The 8,000-nt window shown below is 54.8% G+C and overlaps 1 protein-coding gene across 4 annotated transcripts; it reads left to right on the top strand.

Moving 5' to 3' along the window:
- The first annotated feature begins 588 nt into the window (after positions 1-588).
- On the top strand, positions 589-7,494 carry KCNA2 (potassium voltage-gated channel subfamily A member 2). 4 transcript variants are annotated; one of them, XM_014567804.2, is made up of 3 exons: positions 589-1,857; positions 3,989-4,324; positions 4,779-7,494. In XM_014567804.2, the coding sequence occupies exon 3, from the start codon at positions 4,943-4,945 to the stop codon at positions 6,440-6,442; it is 1,500 nt and encodes a 499-aa protein (XP_014423290.1). In that variant the 5' UTR covers positions 589-1,857; positions 3,989-4,324; positions 4,779-4,942; the 3' UTR covers positions 6,443-7,494. The 4 variants fall into 4 exon arrangements, with proteins under 4 accessions (XP_014423290.1, XP_032343193.1, XP_032343192.1 ...); XM_032487302.1 differs by having other exon boundaries at positions 589-2,132; XM_032487301.1 differs by lacking the exon at positions 589-1,857 and adding an exon at positions 2,146-2,490.
- Positions 7,495-8,000: the final 506 nt, after the last annotated feature.

Genomic DNA, 8,000 nt, shown 5'->3' with positions numbered 1-8,000 from the left:
CCAAGCCAAGTAATACCTTTCAGAGAGGGAGACACACCCCACAGCCCTGAACAACTATTGTTGTGTTTCTTTTTTTCCGTTTCTTTCCTTCCTTAGTTAATTTCCTTTCGGCTAATGTCCACACATAGATCGAGCTTTAGAAGGGAGACATAGCATGACATACCCCTGAGGCCAATCGGATGGAAGGACAGTCAGAGGAAGATCCCAAAGAGGAAAACAAAACTCAAGGGCTGCTCATTCTACCTGAGCAGTGTGGTGTGGGGGATACGGGTGTGTGTCTTAGAGTCACAAAAATCTGATTCAAGTCCCAGAGCCATTACTCAGTGGCCTGGGGCAGGTTGCTTCATTTCTCTGCCTCGTTCTCCTTTTCCCTGAAATGGTTCTGATGCAGAAACCACCTGCTAGGGCTGTGACGATTACACATCCCACTGGTCTAGGGATGCTTGGCACCGTGTCTGACACAAGCTAAGCACATGCCACCAATTAACACAATTGTTAATTCTCCCTTGAGAGCTTTTTTCTGTCCACAGCTTTCATTTCAACAAAGAAGGGCAAAGAAAATATATAGACATGATCAAACGGGTAAGAATGTTGTGCTTTAATTGACATGAAGACCCAATGTGGGAAGAAGGGGGAACAGGGGCCTGCGGAGCTGGTCAGGGGAAGCTTCCACAGGCGTGTGGAGCAGGGTTCAGGACAGTTAGCTGAAGGAGGTGGGAATGGCTGAGACTTCAGGGAAAGTGAGGGGTGGGGCAAACTGGGAAGCAGAGAGAATGCCACAGCAAAACTTGGTGATGGGGTACTTAGAAAACCAGCCAAAAGCTAAGCAGGAATATGGAAGTTAGGAAGGGAGTTTCGTAGGGAAGCAGAGTGGAGAAACCATCATTTGTGGAGTGTCCACTGGGAGCTAAACGCTATACATAAACAGTGTAACCCTCACAACAGCCTTTGAAGTATCCTCATTTTGCAGATGAGGAAACTGAGGTCCAGAGACATGAATTAACCTGCAGGGATTTAAGTCCCAGCCTGGCTGGCTCCTAAACACCAGACCAAAACAGTCTGGCTTCCAGGGGCCCTAAACCAAATCAGTCATCTGTCAGCCCCAGAGCTCACTGAGGTCACTGCCCTTCCAGACTACCCCCAGCCCCCGCAGCTCTGGGTGGCCCCCAGTCTTAAACCACATTCTGTAGACTACCCTGATCAAACACTGGAATCCCGCAAACTTGGACCCTGTGAGGTGTCAGAGCTTCCAGGATGAGCTAGAGGCCTAGAGAGGAGGGTTCTCTGGGCAAGGAGCGCCCAGCAGGTGCCTCCGTAGGACTAGAGCCCCCCTGCACGCAGGGCTCTGTGTCTGCTGCAGTCTGGGCTCAAGGAACCACTGTTTGGAACAGTAATTCGGACAAGGACCTGGAAACCAGAACTGGGAGGGGCTTGGAGCTGTCACGGGCTCCCAAGAGTACCCTGGACCCTCTCCTCGGATCCACCATCTGAGCAGGGGGCAGGCTGGGCTTCCCACACACATTGCTCTAGAAGCAAAGTGCATCTTCCACCACCCATCTCCGGGTGCGGTGAGCTGCACTCCCAATTTCAGAACCCCGTGACCCAGCTGGCCTTGTAAGGTCTGTGAGGGGGTCCGTTTTGTCTCCACAGGCCTTACAAAGCTGGCCCTTCCCTAGGGCAGCCGCGCGTCCCCCAGCCTTCCCGGCCCGGGCTCTAGGGGAGGGAGTCAAGAGGGCCGGCCCTGCAGTCCTGCCGGTTCCTGCGGCTCCTCCCGGTGGGGGGAACACAGCAGCGAGTTTCTGCCACACTGCGGCCCGCACCTGCTGCATTCCCCTGCGAAGCCAAAGCTTTGTCTGGGTAAGAGGGAGGTGGGAGGCAGAGCCGGAGGAGGGGACGAGCCGGCGCGAGAGGGCAAGGAGGGGATCTGCAGATTCTGTCCGGCAGCAGCGTAATAATAGCAACACATCTCCCTCGGGGCTGGACCCCTCCTTGGGCCTGGGATAGCTGCTATTGATTGTTTCCTCCTTGCCTACTTCATTATGTTGGCAGGAGCCTCTCCTGACCGCTCCTCAACTTCTGTCCCCTGTCCCCCGGCCCCGGCAGCACTCAGCTCAGCCCTCCACGAGGTTCTGGTTAGTAAGCTGAGCTCTGCCAAAGGATAGGGCGTTTTCCTCGCGGGGAGGGGGCCGAGGCCCGGGGGCCCAACTGATCGGACAGCTCGGTGGCGACGACGAGCGGCGCGCCTCGCGGGCTCGGGCCCCCGCCGGCCCCTTTAATTCGAGTTCGCTGCCGGGCCAGGTGCGGCGCTGCGTGGCGCGGTGCGGCGCGGTGCGGCTGCGGGCGGCGGCCGGGCTCTCCGTACGCGCCGCCCGCGGGACTGCAGAGCCGGCTCCCGGCTGGCCGCGTGCACCCCGCCGCCCGCCACCGCGGTTCCGCCGGCGCTTGCGGTCACCCAGAAACATGGAGGCTCCGGGAGTCCCATCGGGAAGGGTAAATGGGTGTCGGGGCGCAGGGCTGCGCGTGCTGCTGCCCCCTGCCCCGGGCTGCGGCGTCCGGAGGGGCTGCGGGGCACCGGGAGGCGCAGGCTGCCGAGCGGCGGGCTCCGGCTGAATCCGGGACGGGCGAGCCTGAGCCGGTTACGGCTGCCGGCCGGCGCCGGAGCGGGCTAGGGTGACGGGCGCCCAGCGGAAGAAGAGAACACGAAGGGGCTTGGGGACCCTCTGGGCTGTGCGGGCGCGGGGCGGAGGGCACAGAGAGCAGCTGGCGGGGATGGGAAGTGCAGCTGATAGCATACCCATGTCGTAAATAGCGCCGGTTGGTAGGACCCGAATCACTTGGGACGGCCGGGCAGCATTCCCCTCTCCGGCTCGGCATTAAAACGGCTTTGCGGCAGAGTAGGGCTTTTCCGCTTCCCTGGGGCCGAGGGCTGCCGCGGAGCCCCCGATCTTAGGAGGAGGCTGAGATCTGGGATTGCAGCCTACTTCCCACCCCCAGAGTTCAGTTTCCAGTGTTTTCGGAAGGAGATCGAGCCTCGGCGGTCCCCCGGCTGGACCCCAGGGGCGAAAGAGCTGGGCTGCGCTCAGGCCCGCAGCGAGAGCCCACCCGGGCAGGAGGGGGTTAAGGTGGCGCTCGCTGCCGCGGCCAGCTGGTGGTTCTGGTCCGCCCGCGCGGAGCCGGGAGCGTAGCGCGCCGGGCGGAATCCCTGCCGGAGCCCGGGGCGATGCAGAGAGGGCCCGGACCCCTCCCCGCCCTGGGGCGGGCGGGATTGGGCAGGCAGGGGGCCAGCCCGGAAGCCGGCTTCCTCCAGGCTCCCCCTCTCTCTGCTGCCAAGCCGCCTTGCAGCCAGGCAGACAGCATTGGTTCTGCACTCCCTGCCTAGGGGAAGCGAGCGATTTTCTCTTGAGAAATCGGTGGTCGAGTGCCTGCCCAGTTCAAATGCCACCCCACCCGGAGGGAAGCCTGCAGCCTAGGGAACCCCGAGGGAGAGTAAGTCCTGGGACCAAGCCAGCCAGCTTTTGGAGATCGACCTTTCTGTGTGAGGAGTCTCCTTAGATGAGCTCTGAAGGAGTGTGTGTTTGGGGGACGGGGACGGCGGACTTCCTCCAGGACTCTGCAGAGGTCAGAGCTTGAAGTCAGGCTGCAGTGTAGGAAGCCCTCCCCTTGGGAGATGCTGTGTCCTGACCTGGGGGTGGGAGGGCTTTGCCCAGATCCCTCCTGATGGCTACAGAGGACCAATGGGGGATCTGGCTCAGGGCAGGGAGGCCCCTGGAGGAGACAGGCCCAGCCAAGTCTGAAGGCTTGTTCCCTTGGAGAAAATGCTTCCAACTGTTGGAAGCCTGCCCAGAGGAGGCTGGGAGGCTGAAGGATAGTTCTTAGGTGTGACATCAGAATGGAAGGTGGGCATGGAAGAGAAGCTGCCAGAGTCCTCCTAAATCTTGGCACCAGCTGCCCAAAAGCCCTGGTTCCACCTTGCTGCTGTTTTTTCCAGGCAACGTCACACCTGAGGACAGCCAGGAGGACTCCAGCTTTTGCTGAGCATTGCATCTTGCCTCCTTCCTTGCAAAGGCTCCAGACCCAAGCTCGGCTGTCCTCAAGTCCTGCGTGCCCCTGGCCAGGTGCCCCACTGCCCCTCCAGCTCAGCCTGGCCCTGGAGCTCACCTCCAAGACCTGGAGCCTGCCCTCCTGCCCAGAATGACTCACCGTTATTTCTAGCTCAAGTGAGAAGCCGTGATGGGGAGTCAGGCTGCCTATCTGTGTATCTAGGATTCCCGCAGCATCAGATCAGCTCTGCAAGGGAGAGTGCTTCAGATTCCTGCCTTGTCAGGTAAATCAATCTATTATTTAATAACAGCCATGCGTAGAGTCACTGGGATGCGGGCAATGAGGGACACCTGGGCCCAAGATCTGACACTGAATACTTCCCAGGGTACGGGTATGTGCAAGACCTCAGTTCAGTGCCTGGGAGAGCGCTCACTTCCAGCCTCTAGTGTGAGGTTATGCTCCACAAAGTCTATGCAGCATGGAGGGGCTTGGACCAGCCATCTGCCCCCAGTGCAAGGCATCTCAGAGCTTTCTTGCTTGAGAGACTGCCACCTGCTCCCCTCTGATCCCCAGGGACAGGTTATGAGGTGAAAGTATATCTTGCTTTTTTTGTGATGGTAGTGGTGGTGGTCATGTTTTTGAACTCTCAGCTGAGAGATGGAAGAGAAAAAGTGGCAAGCCAGGTCGGGCTGCCAATGCTGAGGGGTCTTATGTCCTTAATTGCCTCTGTCTTTCAGCCAAGCGGGGCTGTCTCTCCGGGCCCTCAGAGAGCCCTGGGGGCTCTCCTGCAGGAGCCCAGGCCGATGCTGCTGTGTTTCCTGGGGGCAAAGGCAGCACCCTGAGCTCCCTGCCACCGGGCAGCTAGAAGGCGTAGCACGAGGTGCTTCTCCCAGTTCCAATTATGACAGTGGCCACCGGAGACCCAGCAGACGAGGCTGCTGCCCTCCCTGGGCACCCGCAGGACACCTATGACCCAGAGGCAGACCACGAGTGCTGTGAGAGGGTGGTGATCAACATCTCAGGGCTGCGGTTTGAGACCCAGCTAAAGACCTTAGCCCAGTTTCCAGAGACCCTCTTAGGAGACCCAAAGAAGCGGATGAGATACTTTGACCCTCTCCGGAACGAGTACTTTTTCGATCGGAACCGCCCGAGCTTTGATGCCATTTTGTACTACTACCAGTCTGGGGGCCGGTTGAGGCGACCTGTGAATGTGCCCTTAGATATATTCTCTGAAGAAATTCGGTTTTATGAGCTGGGAGAAGAAGCGATGGAGATGTTTCGGGAGGATGAAGGCTACATCAAAGAGGAAGAGCGTCCTCTGCCTGAAAATGAGTTTCAGAGACAGGTGTGGCTTCTCTTCGAATACCCAGAGAGCTCAGGGCCTGCCAGGATTATAGCTATTGTATCTGTCATGGTGATCTTGATCTCAATCGTCAGCTTCTGCCTGGAGACGTTGCCCATATTCCGCGATGAGAATGAAGACATGCATGGCAGTGGAGTGACCTTCCATACCTATTCTAACAGCACCATTGGGTACCAGCAGTCCACTTCCTTCACCGACCCTTTCTTCATCGTAGAGACCCTCTGCATCATCTGGTTCTCCTTTGAATTCCTGGTGAGGTTCTTTGCCTGTCCCAGCAAAGCCGGCTTCTTCACCAACATCATGAACATCATTGACATTGTGGCCATCATCCCCTACTTCATCACCCTGGGCACAGAGCTGGCTGAGAAGCCAGAGGATGCTCAGCAGGGCCAGCAGGCCATGTCGCTAGCCATCCTTCGTGTCATCCGGTTGGTAAGAGTCTTTAGGATTTTCAAGTTGTCCAGACACTCCAAAGGTCTCCAGATTCTAGGTCAGACCCTCAAAGCCAGCATGAGAGAATTGGGCCTCCTGATATTCTTCCTCTTCATCGGGGTCATCCTTTTCTCTAGTGCTGTCTATTTCGCAGAGGCCGATGAGCGAGAGTCCCAGTTCCCCAGCATCCCGGATGCCTTCTGGTGGGCAGTCGTCTCCATGACAACTGTAGGCTATGGAGACATGGTTCCAACTACCATTGGGGGAAAGATCGTGGGTTCCCTGTGTGCAATTGCAGGTGTGTTAACCATTGCCTTACCGGTCCCCGTCATAGTGTCCAATTTCAACTACTTCTACCACCGGGAGACAGAGGGAGAGGAGCAGGCCCAGTACTTGCAGGTGACAAGCTGTCCAAAGATCCCATCCTCCCCTGACCTAAAGAAAAGTAGAAGTGCCTCTACCATTAGTAAGTCTGATTACATGGAGATCCAGGAGGGGGTAAACAACAGTAACGAGGACTTTAGAGAGGAAAACTTGAAGACAGCCAACTGCACTTTGGCTAATACAAACTATGTGAATATTACCAAAATGTTAACTGATGTCTGATTGAACCCTATTAACATACTCACAGCTCAATGGAACTAATGCAGATATTGCATAATAGCCTGCATTGTAGTCAGTGTGTTCTACAGTGTGTATCTGGTTCTGCATGGAAAGCAATAGTTGTGCAAGTGACTTTTGACCTTTTGATTTTTGATTTAGAACACAGAATACCTATCCATGGCTTTCATGCAAATCTTCATCACTGGCTTAGGGGTTTCCAAAGATGGGAGTCACCTATGGAGCCAGGATTTCAGAAGGACACATTGAGGCCACCTCATAACAAACACAGAAGCCACCACATCAGTGTCACCTTTCCTTCCTAGTGAAATGCACACAGCATACAGGAGATGCACCCCGGCCTGCCCTCACCCCCTACCCCATCACCCCATTTGAGCCTACCTCCCCCTTCCCAGAATGAAATCACAGTGGTTTAGCTTTAAAGTTCTGGTAATCATTCGAAAGGTCATTCCCATTTTTGCATCAAAAAGAACACACAGTCCTGTGTGTTGGAATTACTTTCTGTGTCACAGGCTGGGGTTTGTGAATTGCAGTTGCCAAGTAGATGCTCCGGAGGCTGTGTTTCATAACTGAAAATGCTGCATTTGGTTTTTTCTCTGCAGTGTCGATGTGAGGGAAGCCCAGGGGGAGGGACCACTAGGATGACCGAATGTGAGTTGTCAAGTTTCACCTCTGCTCCCTTAGGCCTACGGGGAGACGCTAACAAACCAAGGGGCCTCCCAGCTTCAGATTTCACCATTTTCGCAGGCTTCAGGGTCACAAAAACATGTCTGATTTCTTCATTACACTGGAGTTTGCAGGCATTTGCTTTCCTAGTGCTGTGGCCCAGCTACATTGACACTGCAGTGAAATTTACCAGTGATGCGATAGAGCTGCATGGGTGTTTGTTGCATGAATCTCAATATTTAAAACACAGGAGATAACCTATTTTCTTAGTAGCCTACACGGTATTCATATTTAGAGTATTAATAGCCTAGGAATGGCATTGAACTAGGGTATTTTTTTTCCCATCAGAAGACAAAAGCCCTCCATCAGGAAAAAACAAAATAGACTGTTTGGAATGGGGAACCCAAACTTCCGGCCCTCCAGCCCACTCCATCCCTGTTCTTCCAAATGGGGGCTCAGACCTCTGCAAAGCCAGGATAGTGAGCAGGGAAAGCAGCGTCTAAACGCCTCACATGACTGCACCTTAGGAATTAACCTAGTCATGGGCATGACTGTACAGCTGACCAGGGCATCTAGTCCTGAGGACAGGTGGATCTGTAGATCCAGTGTATATAAATAAATATCGAGTATCTCTTTCACGAGTTCCTCTACCTAGCTAGCTATAGAAAAAATTGCATTTAAATCTTGTATAAGCTTATGCAATATTTTTGACACAGGGCAATATATGCATGTCTTTGACTATGTGCACTAGAGTGTATATATATACACACACATATATATTTATATATACATATATACATACATACGTGTGTATATGTATATATGCACACACACGCACACAGACATATATAGTCATTCTCTGGAGTTCAGGTTCAGG

Source organism: Camelus ferus, chromosome 9 (assembly GCF_009834535.1).
Source record: "Camelus ferus isolate YT-003-E chromosome 9, BCGSAC_Cfer_1.0, whole genome shotgun sequence".
NCBI lineage: Eukaryota > Metazoa > Chordata > Mammalia > Artiodactyla > Camelidae > Camelus > Camelus ferus.
This window is presented reverse-complemented; position numbering and strand designations above follow the sequence as displayed.